Source organism: Scylla paramamosain, chromosome 22 (assembly GCF_035594125.1).
Source record: "Scylla paramamosain isolate STU-SP2022 chromosome 22, ASM3559412v1, whole genome shotgun sequence".
Classification (NCBI taxonomy): Eukaryota; Metazoa; Arthropoda; class Malacostraca; order Decapoda; family Portunidae; genus Scylla; species Scylla paramamosain.
Genome location: NC_087172.1, coordinates 9,206,055 through 9,228,816, shown reverse-complemented (window position 1 = coordinate 9,228,816; position 22,762 = coordinate 9,206,055). Strand labels below are relative to the sequence as shown.

Sequence of the window (22,762 nt, the reverse complement as noted above, 5' to 3'; positions counted from 1 at the left end):
GTTTTCCACGTATGGGGACAACAATAATGAGTAATATAGTATAGGATGTAGTGCGACTTCATGTGATGTGACTGAGTATGAAATGGTATGTTGAATGGTATGTTGTAGTGTGATGTAAATGTATGGCTGAAAGTGGCTCAGAAGAAATCCTGAGTCACTTTTAACAAGATCATGATCAAGGTGTGCTATGTAAGGCATCTTCTGTTTACAATGTTGATCAGCTGTAGATCACTGATCTGGATCTAATCTGGATTCACTCAGGGTAAAAAGAGTGCTTGCAGCCATTACTGATCAAAACAATAACAACACAAGCATGTTGCTGCCCAGCTGTCACAAGCAGCAGACTGTTGATGCTCGCCACTGTGCTCTTAGGAAGTGTCAATGAGGACTACAGCTTACTGTACATTTCCTGAGGAAGTTGGACCGAGTCCCAGCCACATGCCTACCCAGACAGCACGTGACTGGGTTATGTGCCTGGCCATGAATGTTGTATAATAGAGTTTTACACACTACATGCTGAAAGTACTCACTATGGTGAAGTACAGAATGGTAAAATGAGAAAATATCTGGATGTTAGGTGAGAGTAGCCTGGCCCGCATGCTGACACTATTAACACCATTACTGAGGCACTTCTGTAATGCACTCTCCATGTTGTGTCACTTGCAAGCCAAGGGTATTATTATTATTATTATTATTATTATTATTATTATTATTATTATTATTATTATTATTATTATTATTATTTTATTTATTTATTTTTGTTTTTTCCCTAACTAATTGGTGAGGAAATATCTACAGTTGCTGATTTATGGTCTTTATTTTTCCTTCACTTGTGGTAGTGTTAAAACTAATTCACACGTCGTTCATTTTACATCAGGTAGCATGAAGTATCCTTTTAGTAGTGTTGAAGATTTCATTACAGTAGTGTAAATACTGACCAAACTAATCACTTGACACACCTCACACATTCACCAATAACAATAATGGGCATTAGTGTTTGGGTATTAAATGAATATACAGTCTCATTCACCTGGCGAGGGTGGTATTATTCACATACGTGGCTCAAAAAATAATTCACTGGTGCTTACATAAGAATAAACAATCTCCTTACTACATTTTCCCATAACCCTGGTATAGCACAGCCTAATCAGCATTCCGAGGACTGAACTAGGTGGTTATGTCCCCGTATGATAATGAGAAGTACTGCACAATCTTAATAATCTGTGAACTAACCACTCCGTTCTCACACTATTAAGTATACCTAACCAAACACACATATGAAGAACGCACAGACAGACTTTTCCTTTACCTCCACTGGTTTTCCTGTAGTGTAAGCAAGCCAAGATCTCTCTGAGCAATGTACTGATAAGAAAATATATCTACAAATATGAATAGTAATTACTTCAAACTTAAGAGCGACATACCTGTAGTGTAAGCAAGCCAAGATCTCTCTGAGCGAGAGTCAGGCCGGCGTTTTCCCACGCCACGAACCTCCATAGTTTTCTGATTCTTCCTCAAGGTAATTCACAAATTATTGGTTTCAACCATATAATAAACATTTACATTACTTTACTCGTATCATGACCTGGTGTATTTGTTCCTCTGAGTAGCAAGGTAAAAAATTCTAGCCACAAGCTAATACCTTATATGAAAATAATGCCTTTACTCATAAAGAAAATCTGTTACCCATTTCCTGCGGGCGCCAACATGTTGTCTGTCTGTCTGTATGTCTCGGGGATTTATGCATGATGTAATAACGACCAAATTTTACTAATAATTCTTATATTAACTTAATTCTACTTAATTAACCTAATATTACTTATATTAGCTTAATAGTACATCCCGGCACTACACTTCCAAAGTAGAGATGTATTATTTTCGACTGAACAAGTATTATCTTCCTTTGCCTCATCATGTAGTCATTGATAGAGGCAGTAATGGCCACATAAGCATAATCAGAAGCCATTAAACCAAGGCTTGGTGTGGCTTGTAATATCCCTTGTTTCTGGCACCTGTGTCACCACCATTATTCGCATTTTGTGCCCACAGCAACATTCTGCAATGATTCATTACCATTCACTTTATTCCTCAGATGTATCAGTTGTTTTCTTCTTATGTATTCCCCTAAATAAGTCTCTAGTAGAGGCTGCTCAGCTGCTAATATGGCCACCGCCAGCAGCTACAGCAAGTGTCACCTGCTATAACCCACCTCCAGACCCAGATCACCCAGGTCATGATCCGGATCACTCAGATCAGGGTAAATCCAGATCAAGATGTAAATAGGACACAGGCTGCTTGGCCAGATCAGGCCTTTAGTTTATACTCTGCTGCACCATTGCACTACTGTATTGTGGTGAATGTGAGAACAAAATGCCCACTTGCACAGTGCTAAGCTGTGTAGTCAACAGTTGTGTTGGATTGTCAGTGACAAAAATAAAAGTTAGTGGTAGGAAGATGGTATATAACAATTACACATTGATCTACAGTAATGACAACATAAAACAAGGTGTTGGGCTTTATGGTTAATAGTCTCTTGGGTGACAGGATGTTGACAATCAAGTACATAAATGAAAGGATCATTGTCATATCTCTCAGGGTGAAAAATGAAGACTGTGACATTATTCAAGTCTACATCCCACAGCAAGGGTGACTTGACGGAGAGGTGTGGTTTTGTATGAGGATCTGGAGAACACTATTGATTTGATGCCACATAGACAGTCTGATTGCTGATCTCAACAACTGCTGACAGAGATGATTGTGTGCACAACACTGGAACTTTTGGGATTGGAGATGGGAACAGAGATAGTGAAGAGGTGATTGACTTCTGCGTGAGGAATTGGTACTGCCGGTATAGACAGATGGGCTGGTCTCAGATGCCAGTGCTATCCCCTCTCTGAGTCTAAATTCTGATCATGGAGAGTAGTGTTGACAAAACTCAAGATTACACTACCTCATCCATGTCCCAAACTGAGAAGAGAAGGATCAAAACTGAATGTATAAAGAAGCCCACAGTAAGACAAGAGCTGTTGACCAAGATCTCTGAGGTTGTCCCTACCCTGATGGCCAAGATAGTTGAAGTATCAGTGGCAGCAGCAATTCCACAAAACAGTCCATGATATTACAAAGGAAGTAGTTGGTGGAATGCATATTAGGGTCACTAAGAAGAAACAGACACTGTACTGGACTTCTGATATCAACCACAGTGAAATCCATTTCAGGTGGTTTCTGAAGCACAGAACCCAGAAAACAAGAAATTATTATGTTCATGTAAGAAATCATGTTAATACTGTTGTTAGGGCAGCTAAGGTGCAAGCCTGGAAGAGATTAGGTTAAGAGCTTGATGATGGCACAAAAAAATAGAGAATTAATTATTTATAGCAACAGTGTTGGCATGCTCTACTCACTCCTAAAGGACCAGCATATTCCACAGGTCAAGATCACTATCTATAAGAACTGTAAGACCTATTGGGGTGTATGGGTGTGAAAGCTGGACTCTAACAACACAGAGCAGGACCTAGGTGCAGACTGTGGAGTTGTGGGTCCTGTGCCTCATCAAGGGTGTGACATGGAGAGAAAAATTAAGGATTGGTGTCATCAGAGAGGAGTTGGGTGTGAAGAGTATCCTCAGAGTCATCAAGAGGCCCAACTCTGATTGTATGGTCATATTGGGTATATGAAAGATGCAAAAACTCCAAAGAGATGGTACAACTGGTATCTTATGGGGAAAAGACCAGCAGGAGACCAATGGAAGAGTTGAATTGAGAACATCAAGAATGGAGTGAAGCAAAGAGGATCAACAATGGACACCATTGAGGAGTTCCAACTGTTCCTGGACAGAATTACATGGAGGAACTTCTGAACTGACAGGCCTACCTGGTGGAGGGTGAGGTGAGATAAGGTCACCTCTATTGTGGGGATTCAGATTCACTAATGGCTGGCATTAGACACAATTCACATTATTTATAATGAAGGTAATGGCAAAAAATTACTGTGGAGCCAAACTAGCTGAGACAGGTCCCAAAAATTGAAATAAAATATTTCCAGATTAAGTACTACACTTAAAAATTATGTGTTCCTATAACTGAAGGTAACAAATACATAGGAATTCAGCATTATCTCTGCAAGTGGTGGGAGTGCTAGGGGTGGTGGTGGTAGTGGCTCACATCCTCCTCCCATGTCAATGTTACCTTGCCCCATGTTATGGATTTCTCTGCAGCTTGTTGTGGGCCATTGCTGTGTTTAAATTTTGGATCTCGCATTATGTTGTGATTTGGAAGTAAAGTCAGGTTGCCGCTAATGCACAATGTTCTAACACAAATTGCATCTATTATGAGAGCTTAGTTTGCCTCCAAGTCATACTATAATTAGGATGGATATTAGAGGGGTTACTGCATTGATCATGTACTTTTAGGGACCACTTTTTTTTTTTTGTTTCAGTGATTTATGTTTTTTTTTTTTTTCAGTTGATCAGTTCTCTTTAAATGTTACAACATCTTTCAGTGTTATGACTGTATATTAACATTCTTAAACACTTTCAGATACTTCCGAAATGCCAATCAGATAGAAAGCAAGTTGAAGGCAAGATGGCATGATGGAGAATTTATAGACTTGCAGCTAACAGCTCAGAAGCATATCCAGGACAGCAACTTCCGAATAGAAACAAGACTGGATGTGAATTCTTCATTTGAGGGTCTTGTCTATGCTAGCACAGAAGTCTGGATTGAGAAGAAATTAGGTGTCATTGACTTAAACTTTTATATACAGGTATGTTACAAGAATTCCCAGTGCATTTGTAGTGATGGCCTGATTGCTGGCTTGGTATTTAAACTTTTATATACAGGTATGTTACAAGAATTTCCCAGTGCATTTGTAGTGATGGCCTGATTGCTGGCTTGGTATTTAGATCAAAAGAATATTGTTGTTGTGCCAACAAGTTGTAAAAGGAGTCATGAAGAGGCAGAGTTAGACGACTGTAAATGCTTCCCTCTTTATTTTCTGATAAATTTGTGGCCATATTCCCTTAATGGAGAACACATCTTGGTATATAGATAGATAGATGTTACATTGATAGGTATTTTCAGTTTATTGATTTTTATAACCATCATGTTTGCATATAAATAAGGTTCAGATTAGTGTACTGTGATGATTTCTCTGATACCAGTGAAACTCATTTCATAAGTTAATGTAGTTGCTGTGGTCAGGAATGGGCTTTAACTAATCCTGTTTACTTCACCAGTTACCCTAAGTAGTCATATCTAGCTCAATAAGGCAATGTTTTATCCTGGTAAATGCATAGAATGCATTTTGCATAGTGCTGATAAGTCTGTTGATAATTTACATGATTTTGAAGTGGCTAATTAAAAAAAGAAGAAAAGAAAAAAAAAATGGCATAAGCGAGAGAGGCATTTATGAAAAGCTCTGTGTAGAACTGATTAGTCTGTAAGCTGGCTATCTACTCATCTTGGAGGAGATAATTGCTTGAGCTGTTTCTCAGGCATTGGATGATGACAGGAAAGACATCCATTTCCTTCAAACTCTTCACCACAGACATCCTCGTTGATGTAGTTTTCAATTTATTGATAAATCTAGAGAACAGTTTGAACCATTTTATGATCAAATGAGGAAAATTTGGTGGTTGGCTACCTAGTCCCAACACACATTCAAGGAGATGGTGATCAGTTTCATGCTGAAGCTCTGAAGGCCACAACCTCAATATGCCAGTACCTGTGACATTGCTAGTCTCTCCCAAACCTTCCACTTCACAGTATCAATTTGTTGGTTTACTGATCATACAGCAATGTGAAACTAAGTACTCTTATGCAGATTTCATATTTCCTGAGCTACTGGGAAGGGTGGCATTGTGGAAATGTGACATTATCTTGTGCCAATTTTAGATGGATCACACCAGTCTTTCATGGTCAGACCTGCATATCTCTTGTAAGTTGCATTTCATGCCACTGTATTTTTCAGAAAATTATCTTTATACCAATGTCTACTACTGAAAGTTTCTTGGTGGTATTAACTGTGGCTGATATTATTTTCTAAGATGTTGTAGTTAGTTTTAAATATGTTGTATGACAAAAGCAGGTGTGTTATTTTTGTTTGTTAATGATTGTTTTTGTTTGTATCAAAGTGGGACAAAGACAGATTGGAGGTCACCCTTGAAGGAAAAGATGACAGCTCTGAAGCAGAGACAAGATTTTCACTCTTTGGACAAATTCTCACCACCATTGAAGGCTACCGTGAAATATCGTCTGCTGTTGATTTCATCATTGGTCCCAGTAGCACTGATATTCATGCTACAGCAAAATGGGAGGGACACTTCTATAAGATTACAATGAGTGGTATGTTAAATATTTTGTGTTTTATTTAGCAAAATCATTGGTACACATCATAATGTCTGATAGGGCTATTATTCTAGTTTTATGCAGATTTCTAAATTTCTCCTATGTTGGGTTTCCTACAGTTTTATTTACTTATTTATTTACGTGCTTATCTGATTATTAACTTGGTGATCAGGCTAAGCTGGAAATGTCACACTTATTTGAACATGTTGGAAGGATGGAAGAAGAATGGTTGGTAACAAAAACTGGATTGAATGTGTGAACAAAGACCACAAATGAGATAAGTAGATAGTATAAAAAATGTTGGATAGGAGAGAAAATTAAGTGGAGATAGGAATAGTTGTTCTTTGCACAATGACAGTATTGTAAACTAAATTTATGTGGTCTGTGTTGCCATAGTGCATAAAACCACAGATCATTTGGGAAGAGTCCAGCAACAAGAGGTAGTGTTATGAGGGAAGATAGGCTTGTCAATCACATCTTGATGTCCTTATTTTCATTGTTTTCATTCTAACTCAAATTGTAACTTTAGCTAGATATTTAACAGACAATCTGACAGTCCATGTGCCTCAGGAAAGAGCACTGTGGTGTCCCTGCCAGCTACCTGTGACCCTCCTGTAGGAATGAATAAAACCTTGTTCGTACATTGGCAAATTTGGATGGCGAATGTGTTACTACTCTACTACGACTTGCTTGCAGCAGAGTTGCCACATGTTTTGCAGCAGAGTTTCTGCGTTTGCAGCGGAGTTACTGTGCATTTGCAACAGACCAAGCAATAGTTCACTAAGCATAAGAGTCACAGCACAATTCACAGCACAGTTGCTGTTAAGGAAGTTTCAGCAGAGTTGCAGTGCTTAAGGATGAGAAAAGTGAGGAAAGAAAAAAAAAGGATGTGCACTATTAATGACCCCAGTTGTATGGAAAAAGCATGATGGCAAATGGGTTGAGAGGATAAAGGATAGTGTGGACATTAGGGAAGGTAGAGTTGATCAAGTATATATTGATCTGTGTGTATGCACCTTTGAAAATAGTGATATGGAAAATATGAAATACACTTTAGATAGATAGTTTAGCTGTATTGAAGGGATGTAGAGTGAAGAGTCTGTAAAGAAAGTGTACATGAGTGAAACTGAAGATGCTAATAGAGGAGGAAGGCCACTTACAAAGTGGAAGGATAGGATAAGGAAGTACAAGTATGAAAGAGGTTATTTACATATATAACTCTTGAACACAAGTACATGAAGCACTATAAGAATCATCACAATATTCCAATATTTACTATTACTTCTCCCATGCCTTTTATCTGTTTCTCTAGCGCCATGGAAAAAGTAGTTACAGGCAATACGCCAAGTAGTCCATTCTCCCACACCTTTACTTGTACTTAGTAAATATCTCACTACCAGGGGTCCTCGGAATGTCACTTAACAGGGTAAGGATATTTTTTTTCACCAGCAGTGGGTGCCAGCCTTTCCCTCCATGAAGCATTCCTTGCTAAACATTATCCCTCAATTATGTAGCTTCTTCTCTTCCTCTCCTCTTCTTGCAATGTTTCTGTTTTCCTTGCTAGTGGAAGGGACAGAGGAGGGAAGAGGAGAGGTGGTCAGGGAGGAGGTGGATGCAGCAGTTTGTCCCTCCTTTTTTCTTAATTTTTACACTTTTCAAATATTTTAGCTGCTGCTTAGCATTCATTTTCTTCCTCCTGTCCATCATTGAGTTGGTAGAAAGAGCAATAAGGGAGAGAAGGCAGGGAGTAAGGAGCAAGGACCTACAAAACCACTCCCCTCAGTGGCATAAAAGCCAATAACAGACTGTCACATAACAGCTTGACTGGACAAGGTACTTCTTACCAGATACTACCATACAAGGCCTATGTCATCATACTTATCATACTTCAAAGAGGAATAAGAGGATTGTAGCCCTTGCTACCATTTTGAGGTGAAAACAAGATATGTAACATGAATTTATAGGATCATTCCTGACACCACACCCCCTTTTGCCCTTATGCCACAGGATTTTTAAATGGATTTTAAAACTGTCATCAGTGCATTTCATGAGAAATAGATACCCTGGCAATGATTCTATAAGGATAAAAAATACATTTATGTATGTTTTGAAGCATGCCTTTTTTTTTTTTTTTCTTTTTTATCCATATGGGGTGAACGCTCTCTTAAATTTGCCCCTTTCCAGTTGACCCATTGAGTTGAAGCCCATACCTCAGGAAAGAATAAAAGTCTTAGATCAGTATAAAAAATCAGATTACATCCTGGCCCCTTAATAACCATGTAATGATTTATGAAAGAAATTGCATTTGAAAGAGAAGAGGATGTGGCACTGTGGGGTTATGGCCTTCATCTGCTCGGCCACATGCACTCTTCCTTCCATCACCCCTCTCCCCTTGACCATGTGACCCAGCCTGGGAGCAGAGTGCTTTGTCTCATGTTGTGTCCTCAAGAGTCAGTGGTGACCCAATACTTGTAATGGTAGGATGTATGAGAGAGCAAGTGGTGTGAGGCTGTGTTTTGGGGCATAAGTCAATTAGTATCCAGAGGGGGGGTATACACTTTAGGGGGTGGATACACTCAAGGTTTAACATATGTAAATGAGACTTAATGAAAATTAAGGTACATACATAGATGTGTTTTTAATGATGGCTAAATTGATAACTTGTGAAAGTTCTTTTCTTTATAACCAGGAAGTTTCCTTTTTCAGGTACCATGTATAATGGATTGGAGTACCTTCGTATAGGAGTGGATGTGGAAGCAGACCATCATGAAGAGCCTCTAGTAACAGCCTCCTTCCGTGTGTATCATGACCCTGAAACCTTGGAAGAAAAACTTTCGGTGCGTTTTCTCTTTGGAAGGTTTATATGTCTAACCTAAAACCTTATGATTGAGAAGAGATATAATTACTGCTATAAAAACAGAATACAGGATATTCTGCAAGTTAATATACATTTTTCAGGATATAATAGTTCAAATAATTCAAAATTGAAAATACTCTATACACATATGCTATATCTTACTTAATTTTTTGGGAAATTAATGTGTCTGTGATGTGTTGTGAGAGCTGCTCACTTGGGTGACCTCTGCCTCCCTCCCCCCTCCTCAGCTTGCTACATACTTGAGTGGCACCATGTTGCATTAGGTGATAATTTTTTGGGTACAACCTGCGCATTCAGATCATTACAGGAAACATTGAGTTGCTGTGTATGCTTAAAAAGTAGCACATAACAACCACTGTATTGCTATGTTACTTAAACATTTTCTTCACTGACACTTACAAAAATTTAGTTGGGCATTTGTTGTTTCCTATAAGGATTTGACTGTTTAAATTCTATACAAAAAGTTATCACTTTTTTGCTATGCAGCACCACTTGAGTGTGTAATGAGCTGAGGAGGGAGGGAAGGAGGCAGAGGCCCACCCAGGCAAGCAGCTCCTGCAACACAAACTTACATATTAATTTCTTGCAAAATAAATCAATACATCTTAGAATTCCTTGAACTATCATATCCTAAAGTATGTACGTTAACTTATGGACCACCCTGTAAAACTATTCTGTAGATGTAATCTGTATAACATTCATTTATTTATTTAAAATAATGGTGAGTGAATGTGCAGTGGATGCCAAATATGTGAGACCTATCTCAGTCTTCCCTCAGCTTACGTAGGTTATATTTAATATTGGATTAAAATTTTTGTAGCAAAATTATTGTGTTTCTGATAGTGTGTGACAACTCACCCCTGCCTGACCAAGTTATATCTTGCAATGGGAAGTTCAGCAATGAGTATGGAATAGAGGGAGGAAAGAGTTCTTAATGAGAAAAGAAGGATTAAGAAAGAATGAAGAATTAGGAGAGATGAAGTAGTGGGGAATAATTATTCCTTTTTCCTGTCTCTTGCTATTTTTTTTTTATTTCCCTTGCTGTGTCCCCTTGTACTTTGTGTGTCTAAATTTATCAAACATTCTTTCTCCACATTTTTCATAGCTTTTATCATTCTATAGATATTTATTAAATCTCCTCTCTTTCTCCTGTTTTCAAGGGTAGGAATTTTCAACTTTCTTAATCTCTCTCTTCATAGGTCGAATTACTCAACTCCAGAACCATCTTAGTAACTGCTCTTTGTACTCGTTCCAATTTTATAATATTCCTCCTTGTATGAGGAGACCACACCACTGTTGCTTATTCCAGCCTTGGTCTTATCATGGAAATCAACAACTTTTTTTTTATAATTTCTTCATCCAAATATGAGAATGCCATCTTACTCTTTTTAATAAATTCATCATCTCTCCAGTAATTTTATCATTGTGTTTGACCGGAGGAAAATTTTCATTAACTGTTACTCCCAAGTTAATTTCTTCTTTTGATTTTAACTTCACTCCATCCATCTCATAATGATATTGTATTCTTTTTTACTCTTACCAAACTCCTCTACTTTACATTTACTTAAATTGAATTCCATTTGCCAAGATTTACTCCATCTATTTATCTTATTTAAATAATCTTGCAATATCATACAGTCATTTACATTTTCTATCCTTCTCATCAGCTTAGCATCATCTGCAAATAAGTTCAAATAGCTATCTATTTCTTCATTCATGTCATTTATATATATCACAAACATTATTGGTCACAACACTGACCAATGTGGGACACCACTAGTTACTTTCAGCCAAGATGAATTTTGGTCTTGTATTACTGTTCTCATCTCTCTGTCATTCAGATAATCCTCCATCCACTCCAGTCTTCCTGCAATTTTTCCATATTTTTTTATCTTCCATAGCAATCTTCGGTGTAGTACTTTGTCAAATGCTTTCTCCAAGTCTAAGTAGACACCATCCAGCCATCCCTCTCTCTCCTGCACAATATCAACTATCCTTGAATAAAAGGACACTAAGTTCATGGAGCATGATCTTCCCCTCCTAAATCCAAATTAACAATTTACCAAAATTTTATCTCTTTCCAAGAGTTCCATCCATCTTTCATTTATTGTTCTTTCACATAGTTTTCCTACTACACTAGTCAATGACACCGGTCTGTAATTTAGGGGATTTTCCTTGTTTTTTCCTTTGAATATAGGTATAATATTTGCTCTCTTCCATGGTACTCTTCCCTGGAACATTGATGTCACCACCATACTGTGAATTTTATTAGCCAGTTGTTCTCTACATTCTTTCGATTTCCAGTTTGATACTCCATCTGGACCAGATGCTTTATTTACATCAAGTTCTTCCATCTTAATTATTTCATCATAACTGACTGGGACTGTATTTAATATATTCCTCACCAAATTATCCCTTCCAGCATCAGACTCCCCTTTCTGAGTAAAATGCCATTCTGAAAGTTTAGTTCATAGCCTTCGCCATGTCCTGTGCATCACCATAAACTTTTACTTCAACTTTCAGTCTTGATACTCCTCTCTTCTCTATCTTCCCATTAATGTCTAAAGAATAGTTTGGATTCATTTATACACTTTTCTGTTATATCTCTTTCATAGTTTCTTCTTTCCATTTTTATTATCTCAACATACTCATTTCTAGCATCAGTATATTCCTCCCATCTGCTCTCAGTTTTCCTTTTCTTCCATCTATTCCATGCATTTAACTTACAATTTCTAGCATTTTTTGTATTTTCTATTGAACCATTCCTTATCCTTTCTACATCTTGCTCCTCCTCTAGTACATATTTCTCTACAGCAGTATTATATATCCTTATAAATTCACTCCATTTTTCCTGAACATCTGTATGTTGTCTTTCCAGTCCATGGCAACAAAGTACCTTCTTAATTTTTCAAAATCAGCTTTACTATATTTAAATCTTCTTATCTTATAATTTTCATGAATCATTACATTTTCATTTTTCAAATTAAATTCCATCAACACATGATCACTTTTACCTAGAGGGCTATCATATGTATAGTTTCAATAATTTCCATGTCCTTCGTAAACACTAAATCAAGTCTTGATGGTTTATCTCTTCCACCAAATTTGTATCACAATCAACCCATTGAGTCATCAAGTTTTTCACTGCCCAGTTTAATAGTCTATTACTCCTTGAGTTCTCACTTCCAGTCAATAACTATATCACTACTTTCCATCACTATCTTTTTAAGACCTTTTAATACATCTACCAACATCTCTTCATGCTCTGTGTGTGTGTGTGTGTGTGTGTGTGTGTGTGTGTGTGTGTGTGTGTGTGTGTGTGTGTGTGTGTGTGTGTGTATTTACCCAGTTGTGTTTTACAGGAAAAGAACTATGCTCGTGCTGTCCTATCTCCAAATCTATAAGCATCCAGCTTAACTTTAAATTCATGAATATTTGTTCCTTGTACCACTGTTTCTTCTAAGTTGTTCCATATTTCTCTGCTTCCATTTTGGAAACCATATTTCTTAATATCTCTTCTACTTGCTGATTTCCTTAATTTCACTCCATGTCCTCTTGTATTTCTTGAGTCCCACACAAATAACTCTTCTTTGTCAACTTGATCCTTACCCTTTAAAGCTCTGCATATAGCAATCAGGTCCCGTCTTTCTCTTCTCTCTTGTAATGATGGAAGCTTCAATCTCCTTAATCTTTCTTCATAGGTTAAATCTCTCAAACTTGGTACCAATTTGGTTGCAGCTCTTTGGATCCTTTCTATTTTCCTTATTTCCTTTTTATTATGGGATGACCAAACAATTGTGGTCGAATCACATATTCCGTCAACTTTTTCATCATCTCTTCATCCATGTAAGCAAATGCCCCTTTCATCTTTCTTTAGTAACTCATAACTATTTAGTTTACATGTTTTTCGGGTGATAAATTATCACTTATTGTAATGCCCCAATTTTTTCTTCTTTGGTTTTCTTAATTTCCACTTCTCCCATGGTGTAGGAACTTGTCAGTCTTCTTTTGCATTTTCCTAACTCCATCACCTTGCATTTCTTTGCATTGAATTCCATTTCCCATTTCTTACTCCATTTATATATCTTATTTAGATCTTTCTGTAATATTTCACAATCCATATTGTTTTCCACTCTTTTCAATAATTTTGCACCATCTGCAAACATACTTAGATAACTGTCAACCTCATCCACCATATTGTTGACATACACCAGAAACATTACGGGGGCTAAGACTGTCCCCTGTTGTACTCCACTTGTAATGACACCATTCTGATTTATCTCCCTTTATTACTGTTCTCGTTTCTCTGTCCCTGTCTCACTAAATTCATGACACAAGATCTTCCACTTCTGAAACCAAATTGTCTGTCAGTCAATGTATGTGTTTCTTCTAAATATTCCATCCATCTGTTTTTAACTATTCTTTCCACTATTTTTGCCACCACACTTGTTAGGGACACTGGTCTGTAATTCAATGGATCTTCTGTATTACCTCCTTTAAAAATGGGCACAATATTGGCTCTCTTCCAGTCTAGAGGGATTTTTCCTTCCTTAAAAGAACATACTATGGTATTGTGTATACTTTCTGCCAGTTGTTCACAACATTCCTTAAGTAACCAGTTGGACACTCCATCCGGTCCTTGAGCCTTACTTACATCCAAATCTTTCATAATCTTCTTAATTTCACTTATGTCCACCTGTATCTCTCTCATCACATTGTCTCTGTGCCATGCCCTTTCTCCTTCAAATTTGCTTTCTTTGGTGAATACTGACTGGAAGCACTTGTTCATTAATTCTGCTTGTAACCATGTATCTTTGTATGCAATGTCATCTTTCGTTAATTTATCTATTGTTTGCCTGTTTTTCATCTTCCCATTCACATATCTGAAGAATAACTTTGGCTCATCTTTGCATTTGTTAACTATATCTTTCTCATAATTCCTTCCTTCATCTCTCAGGATTCTGATATATTTGTTTCTTGCGTTCTTGAATTCTTCCCATTTCTCACTTCCTCCTTTTTTTTCTCCATCTATTCCATGCTGCTTTTTTTTCTTTTCTTGCTGTTAGACATCTCGTATTAAACCAGTCTTTTTCTTTTTCACTTCCTTTGTTTTGATCTTCAGTACATATCTACTGATCCCTTCATTATAAATTTCCGTGAATATATCCCAAATTTCCTGCGTATTACTTGCTGTGAACAGTTGTTTCCATTTAGCCTCTGCAAAATATTCCCTCAATCTGATAAAATCTGCTTTCCTGTAATTATATCTCCCATTCTTGTAAATTTCATTCCTATTTTCAGTTGGACCACTGCCTATACTGAATTCAATTAACAGATGGTCACTTTTACCTAGTGGGCACTGATAATTTCAGTGTCAGTGATGTCCATTTTCTTTGCAAACAACAAGTCTATCTTTGATGCCTCTTCATTATCCCCAAATCTTGTATTTTCTCCAATCCATTGGGTCATAGTATTTGTCATTATTAAATTTAGAGGCACATATCTCCATAACTTCTTCTCCATCTGTGGTCCACTCTTCCCAGCATACCTCCTTGCAATTAAAGTCACCCATAAGTGTTATATTATTACTCTCTGCCAGTATTCTCTCGAAACAGTTACTAGTATCTCTTAACAATAATTTATAATCCTCTTGTGTCCATGCATTCGTCTTTGGGGGTACATTGGCTTTCCTCTCCCTTCACTGACCATCCTGGTGAACTAGCCTACAACTTTGCTATCCTCCATGACCTAGAGCAATTGGTGCAACACCCTACTCGTATTCCTGACCGTCTTGGAGATACGCCCAACATTCTTGACCTTTTCCTGACCTCTAATCCTTCTGCTTATGCTGTCACCCTTTCTTCTCCGTTGGGCTCCTCCGATCACAATCTCATATCTTTATCATGTCCTATCACTCCAATCCCTCCTCAGGATCCCCCTAAGCGAAGGTGCCTCTGGCGTTTTGCCTCTGCTAGTTGGGGGGACCTGAGGCGGTATTTTGCTGATTTTCCTTGGAATGACTACTGCTTCCGTGTCAGAGACCCGTCTTTGTGTGCTGAGCGCATAACAGAGGTGATAGTGTCTGGCATGGAGGCGTACATTCCTCACTCTTTTTCTCGTCCTAAACCTTCTAAACCTTGGTTTAACACAGCTTGTTCTCGTGCTATACATGATAGAGAGGTGGCCCACAAAAGGTACTTAAGCCTTCCTTCACCAGAATCTCATGCACTTTACATTTCTGCCCGGAACCATGCCAAGTCTGTTCTCCAACTAGCCAAAAACTCCTTCATTAACAGAAAATGTCAAAACCTTTCAAGATCTAACTCCCCTCGTGATTTCTGGCATCTAGCCAAAAATATCTCCAATAACTTTGCTTCTTCTTCTTTCCCTCCTCTATTTCAACCAGATGGCACCACTGCTATCACATCTATTTCTAAAGCTGAACTCTTTGCTCAAACCTTTGCTAAAAACTCTACCTTGGACGATTCTGGGCTTGTTCCTCCCTCTCCTCCACCCTCTGACTACTTCATGCCTCGTATTAAAATTCTTCGTAATGATGTTTTCCATGCCCTCGCTGGCCTAAACCCTCAGAAGGCTTATGGACCTGATGGGGTTCCTCCTATTGTTCTCCGAAACTGTGCCTCCGTGCTTGCACCTTGCCTAGTCAAACTCTTTCAGCTCTGTCTGTCAACATCTACCTTTCCTTCTTGCTGGAAGTTTGCCTACATTCAACCTGTTCCTAAAAAGGGTGACCGCTCTAATCCCTCAAACTACCGTCCTATTGCTTTAATTTCCTGCTTATCTAAAGTTTTTGAATCTATCCTCAACAGGAAGATTCTTAAACATCTATCACTTCACAACCTTCTATCTGATCGCCAGTATGGGTTCCGTCAATGCCGCTCTACTGGTGATCTTCTGGCTTTCCTTACTGAGTCTTGGTCATCCTCTTTTAGAGACTTTGGTGAAACTTTTGCTGTTGCCTTGGACATATCAAAAGCCTTTGATAGAGTCTGGCACAAAGCTTTGATTTCCAAACTACCCTCCTACGGTTTCTATCCTTCTCTCTGTAACTTCATCTCAAGTTTCCTTTCTGACCGTTCTATTGCTGCTGTGGTAGACGGTCACTGTTCTTCTCCTAAATCTATTAACAGTGGTGTTCCTCAGGGTTCTGTCCTGTCACCCACTCTCTTCTTATTATTCATTAATGATCTTCTAAACCAAACTTCTTGTCCTATCCACTCTTATGCTGATGATACCACCCTGCACTTTTCCACGTCTTTTCATAGACGTCCAACCCTTCAGGAGGTAAACATATCACACAGGGAAGCCACAGAACGCCTGACTTCTGATCTTTCTAAAATTTCTGATTGGGGCAGAGCAAACTTGGTATTGTTCAATGCCTCAAAAACTCAATTCCTCCATCTATCAACTCGACACAATCTTCCAGACAACTATCCCCTCTTCTTCAATGACACTCAACTGTCCCCCTCTTCTACACTGAACATCCTCGGTCTGTCCTTTACTTATAATCTGAACTGGAAACTTCACATCTCATCTCTAGCTAAAACAGCTTCTATGAAGTTAGGTGTTCTGAGACGTCTCCGCCAGTTTTTCTCACCCCGCCAGCTGCTAACTCTGTACAAGGGCCTTATCCGTCCATGTATGGAGTATGCTTCACATGTCTGGGGGGGTTCCACTCATACTGCTGTTCTAGACAGGGTGGAATCAAAAGCTTTTCGTCTCATCAACTCCTCTCCTCTAACTGACTGTCTTCAGCCTCTCTCTCACCGCCGCAATGTTGCATCTCTAGCTGTCTTCTACCGCTATTTTCATGCTAACTGCTCTTCTGATCTTGCTAACTGCATGCCTCCCCTCCTCCCGCGGCCTCGCTGCACAAGACTTTCTTCTTTCTCTCACTCCTATTCTGTCCACCTCTCTAACGCAAGAGTTAACCAGTATTCTCAATCATTCATCCCTTTCTCTGGTAAACTCTGGAACTCCTTGCCTGCTTCTGTATTTCCACCTTCCTATGACTTGAATTCCTTCAAGAGGGAGGTTTCAAGACACTTATCCACCAATTTTTGACCACTGCTTTGACCCTTTTAGGGACTGGCATTTCAGTGGGCATTTTTTTTTTATTAGATTTTTGTTGCCCTTGGCCAGTATCCTTCCTACATAAAAAAAAAAAAAAAAAAAATAAGCCACTGCAAAATCTCTTCTTCCTTCTCCCTTCCTTTTTGTTTTAATTTTAATTACTTCTGCCATTCCTTCTCCCTTTTCGACATCTTCCACTGTTATACTCTTCTTTGTAAGTAACATGACTTCTCCCCCTTTCTTATTATTTTTATGTTTTATCCACACATAATTACTATTACCAATTCTTATATTTTCTGTCGTCTCATTTAGTTTAACTTCAGTAATACCCATGATGTTGGGCTGCTTTATCTTAATATAATTATTCAATTCTCGCAATGTTGATATTAAACCATTTATATTTGTATGTGCCACTGTCCACTTTATATTTTTCCATATGTTATGTACATTTTCTATTCTTTTTTTGTCAGATATCATTTCCTGAGCCTCTTGTCTTTTACCTTTCAATAGAACTTCTTTCTCTTCCTCTGTTCTGTTCTCGTTTTTTTGCCTTTGCTTCTTTTATTAGATCATTTACCTTGAGTTTCTCCTCCTCATTCATGTCCCTCTTTATCCAAACTTTCCTGTATTGCTCTGTCTTGTCCAGTTTCCATACATAAGATATGACTTCCATGGCTGTTGTTTGTGCCCTAAATTTTACTTTCAGTGGTCACTCTCCTCCTTCTGTATACTTCCCCAGTCTATGTATTTCCTCAATTTCACTTATCCAGTCCTCACCTTCTCTCCGTATATTTCTTACAACATCCTCTGCTACCATTTTTTGTTCTTTTTCCCCCTTGTATCTTACTGATTCTATTTCCTCTTTTAATCCATATGTAACAATACATTTCTTTTTGTCCACAGTGTCCCTTACCATCGATTCCTTCTGTTTGATCACTTTCACAATTTCCTTACTTAAATCTGTCTTTTCCTTCTTTTGCGCTTCTATGATTTCTGTAAAGTTAATTTTTTTTCCTTTTTCTTTCCTTCAGATTTGACGTTCTCTTTTCATCCCTCTCACTCCATTTTCCTGTTTTTTAACAATATGATTGTTTTCCTTTAATTTTGTTTTTAGATCGGTGCATAGTGTTTTCAGTTCTTTGTTTTCCTATTCCAGGTCATGTTTTTTTTCTATTTTTTTCACTCTTTCAATGAGGTCAATGATCATCCCCTACATTAAAACCACTTTCCTTCCTTGCATTTTTCCATGTAGTTCATTATCTTCCTCAAATCCTGGGAATGGTGACCCCATTAGCAATATTCTGCTCCCACCTATGGCATCCACCTTGCTGGAGCTTTTACTCATTTTATTACATCTATGATTACTGAAATTTTCCCTTATTTTTTTTTATTTCTGGAGACAGGACAACTCAATCTGAGCACAGCTCCTACCTGGGAACACATTCTAGGCTCCTAGTGGTGTCTGTGGTCAAGCAAAATTTTTCTGTTCTGGAGCTTGGATCGCTGCTTGTTTGCTCGATGACGACTCGACGTCTTGTGTGTGTGTGTGTGTGTGTGTGTGTGTATGTGTGTGTGTGTGTTTTTACCTAGTTGTATTTACCTAGTTGTATTGTACAGGGCATGATCCAAAGCTCATTTTGTCCTGTCTTCATTACCATATTTATGCAGTTGCTCTTTAAAGATGTGTACACTTTTTGCTGCAACCACCTCATCCTTCAAATCATTCCAGATTTCAATATTTCGAAACAGGAAGCTGTATTTTTCATGTCGCTTGAACATCTACCCTTCTTTATTTTCTTCCCATGCCCTCTTTAAACACTTTAAACACTTTAAACACTTTATTATGTTCGTCTGTAATACATATATAAGCTTAAGGTACAATTAATTGAAAGACAGACAGCCCCTTATCGTCTGTCTCTCTCCCTCCTCCATCTGTGGTACCAAGTCATTTCTATCTATTCTTTCTATATTGTTTACTAATTTGTACATTGTTATCAGGTGTTGGTAATCCCATCTCTTCAAGTCTTTCTTCATAGTTTAAGTCTTTCAATTCTGGTACCATCCTTGTTGTTATCCTCTGTATTCTTTCCTATTTCTGTACCTTTTTTTCTGTGTGGAGCCCAGACTACTACTGCATATTCCACTCTAGGTGGTATCATGCTTATTATAATTTCCTTCATAATTTCTTTATCTAAATAGTTAAACACCACATTAATGTTTGTTAACAAGCTGTATATAGAACCAAATAGTGTGTCCTGTATCATTACTCCCAAATCTTTTCTTCATTACTCTCCATTATTATTTTTCCTCCCATTTTGTACTTCCATGAAGGTCTCTTTTTACTTTTTCCTATTTCCAACACCTGACATTTTCTGGCATTAGATTCTATTTCCCATCTTTAGGTAAATGCATGCATCTTGTTAATATCCTTTTGTAACTCCTTGCAGTCATTTTCCTCCTTTATTATTTTCATTGCTTTTGAATCATCAGCAAACAGGTTCATATAACTATTTAAATCCTCTGTTGTATCATTTACTTATATTTGAACTGAAACATAATAGGTGCCATCACAGATCCTTGCGGTATCCCATTTGTCACTTTGTGCCAACATGAATTAGTGTCTCTGATTACTGTTCTCATTTCCCTCCCTTATAAGTAATCCTCCATCCATCTTAATGTTGCTTCCTCTAGTCCTCCTCCATTCTCTAACTTCCACATAAGGCTTTTGTGGGAACTTTATTGAATGCTTTTCTGAGATCCAGGTATATCACATTAACCCATCTATCCCTCCCTTGTATAGAAGCTCAGTAGATTTGTGAAACAGGATCTCCCTTTCCTGAATCCAGATTGCTTTTCTGTAATTATCTTTCCATCTTCTAGATATTCTACCCATCTGTCTTTAATTGCTATTTCACAAAGCTTGCTTACAATACTTGTTAGTGACACCAGTCTATAATTTAATGCTTCCATTTTATTTCCCCCTTTGTATATTGGCACTATGTTAACTCTTTTCCATTCTCTTGGTACTTTTCCTTCTTTCAAGGAGCTGTTAATTATATCCCATATGGGTTCCTCCATTTGTTCTTTGCATTTTTATAATATCAATCTATTTACTTGAAATGGTCCCATAGCTTTTCTAACATCTAGCTCTTCCAGCAATTTCTTGATTTCTTGTCTCTTTACTTGTATCTCCTGTATTCCCTGATTCTGTGATACCACTTTTGGTGCCACAAAATTGGCTTCCTTTGTAAACACAGATTGAAAACTCTCATTCATTAGTTCACTCATCTCATTAGTTTCATAGATTCTTCTTTCTCTTCTTAACTTGTTTATGTTATCTCTATGTTTTATTTTTCATTTACATATCTGTTTGGGCTTTTCTTGCATTTTCTTACTCTGTCACTTTCAGAATTTCTTTCTTTTCTCTTCTTATAATACCATATTCATTCCTTACCTTTCTGTATGCTCATCATGTATTTTCTTATCATTTTCCTCCATACCCTGTCCTTTTTCTTTTTTGTTTTTACACACCTGGCATTATACCATTCATGTTTCCTAATTTCTGCTTTATAACTTGGCATAAACTGTTTCACCCCCTCTCTATACTTGCTTAAAAACATCTCATGTTTTTCTTGCACTACTTTACCTTCAAATAGCTCTTTCCAGTTAATTTTTCCATAAGATTTATTAAGCTCTGCAAACTTTGCCATAGCATAGTTCTGTCTCCCTTTTCTAAATTTTTCATTCCTGTGCAGCACTGTTTCCTCATGTAGTACTATTTTTATTGTCACATGATCACTTCTTCCCAGTGGACTCAGACAATGTATACCTGGTCTATTTTCTGGAGTTTTCATAAACACTAAGTCTAACTGTGATGGTTCTTCTTTGCATCTTATAGGTTTATTCACCCACTGTCTCTTTGTATTCACCATCATGGTATGCATAAATTCTTCTCTCAATCATCCAACATTTTCTTTCACTTCTATCTCCTCCATGTTAATTCCTTTAGTGTTCAAGTTACTTACTAAGACACTTTGTTACTTTTCTTATCATTTCTGCTATGCAATTTCTTGTTTCTAGTTGCATGCTTTTAAATTTGTTGGCCTCCCATGCATTAGTTTTTGGTGGTATGTACATCACAGTAACTCCCTTTTTACATTTCCATTGATCTTAATCACAATTAAAGTTTCTGCCATTCCATCACTATATTCCACTTCCTCAACTACAATATCCTCTTTTACCAATATCATCACTCCTCCTCATCCCTTTCCTTTTCTGTCTCTTCTCCATGTGCTATATCCTTCCTTTGCAAATCTGAACTTTATTGCCTGTTTTAGTTTGGTTTCTGTTAAATATTCCATGTCTGGTTTATTGTTCCTTAGGTAGTCTTTAAGCACCAGTAGGCTCAACACTAAACCATCTATATTTGTATACGTAATTTTTATGCTTCTGCTTGGTGATCTTCCGCGGCATCTTTGTGCCACCATTTCCTCACTTTCATGTCCACAACTTTCCAAATGAATCTCCTCGCTTGTTCCTGTGTTCTCTCCATGTCTTTTTTGAATGGGCCTCTACTCAACTTTTTCAGTTCATGTCTCTTTTTATTCATATTTCCCTCATTTCTTCTACTTTTGCCAATTTTCCTGTTTTTTTGTAAGACATATTCTGCTGCTGTTTGTGACATGAATCTTATTTTCATTGGTCTTGTTCCATTTTTGTCGTACATTCCAATCCTGTAAATCTCTTCAGTATGTTCAACTATCTCCTTTCCTTGTCCCACCACTTCTGGTATGATTTCCTTAGTTCTTTTTGGCTCTTCTTTCTTTCTAGCTATTTTCATGGGTAGGTTCTTCTCTTTGACCCCAAATACCATCACACAAATCTTTCTCTCTACTGTATATCTCACAAGATTACTTTTTTTTCCTTTATCATTTTAACAGCTTTCTTTTCCATGTCCTTATTGTGTTCCTGTTGCTGTTGCCTTATTATCTCCTCCATATCCACCTTTTGTTGTTGTTGTTCTTTCTTCTTTCCAACTTTTGACTTCTGTCACTAACTCTTATTTTACCAACTTTAATCTCTCTCTCTCTCTCTCTCTCTCTCTCTCTCTCTCTCTCTCTCTCTCTCTCTCTCTCTCTCTCTCTCTCTCTCTCTCTCTCTCTCTCTCTCTCTCTCTCTCTCTCTCTCTCTCTCTCTCTCTCTCTCTCTCTCTCTCTCTTGTAAAGCTTTCTTTAACTCCTGATTTCTTGATTTCTTGACTTCTTGTTTAAGTTCACTATTTTTGTCACCTCTTCTCTCAGTTCTTTGTTTTCTTTTTCTCTTTCCATCTTCCTTTTCTTCATTATATCACTCAATATCTTTTTTACATTGTCACCACCAGCTCTGTGTCTTCCTTCCAAGTCTTTATTATTGCTGCTAAGTTACATTCTTCATCAATTTTCCA

At 37.6% G+C, this 22,762-nt stretch overlaps 1 protein-coding gene across 2 annotated transcripts in view; it reads left to right on the top strand.

Moving 5' to 3' along the window:
- Positions 1-22,762, top strand: part of LOC135111515 (uncharacterized) — a 716,663-nt gene that overhangs the window by 189,428 nt on the left and 504,473 nt on the right. For both annotated transcript variants that reach the window (XM_064024883.1, XM_064024882.1), the window contains exons 35-37: positions 4,539-4,764; positions 6,134-6,344; positions 9,054-9,184. In XM_064024883.1, coding sequence (XP_063880953.1) covers positions 4,539-4,764; positions 6,134-6,344; positions 9,054-9,184 — 568 coding nt within the window. The remainder of the gene's footprint in view (positions 1-4,538; positions 4,765-6,133; positions 6,345-9,053; positions 9,185-22,762) is intronic.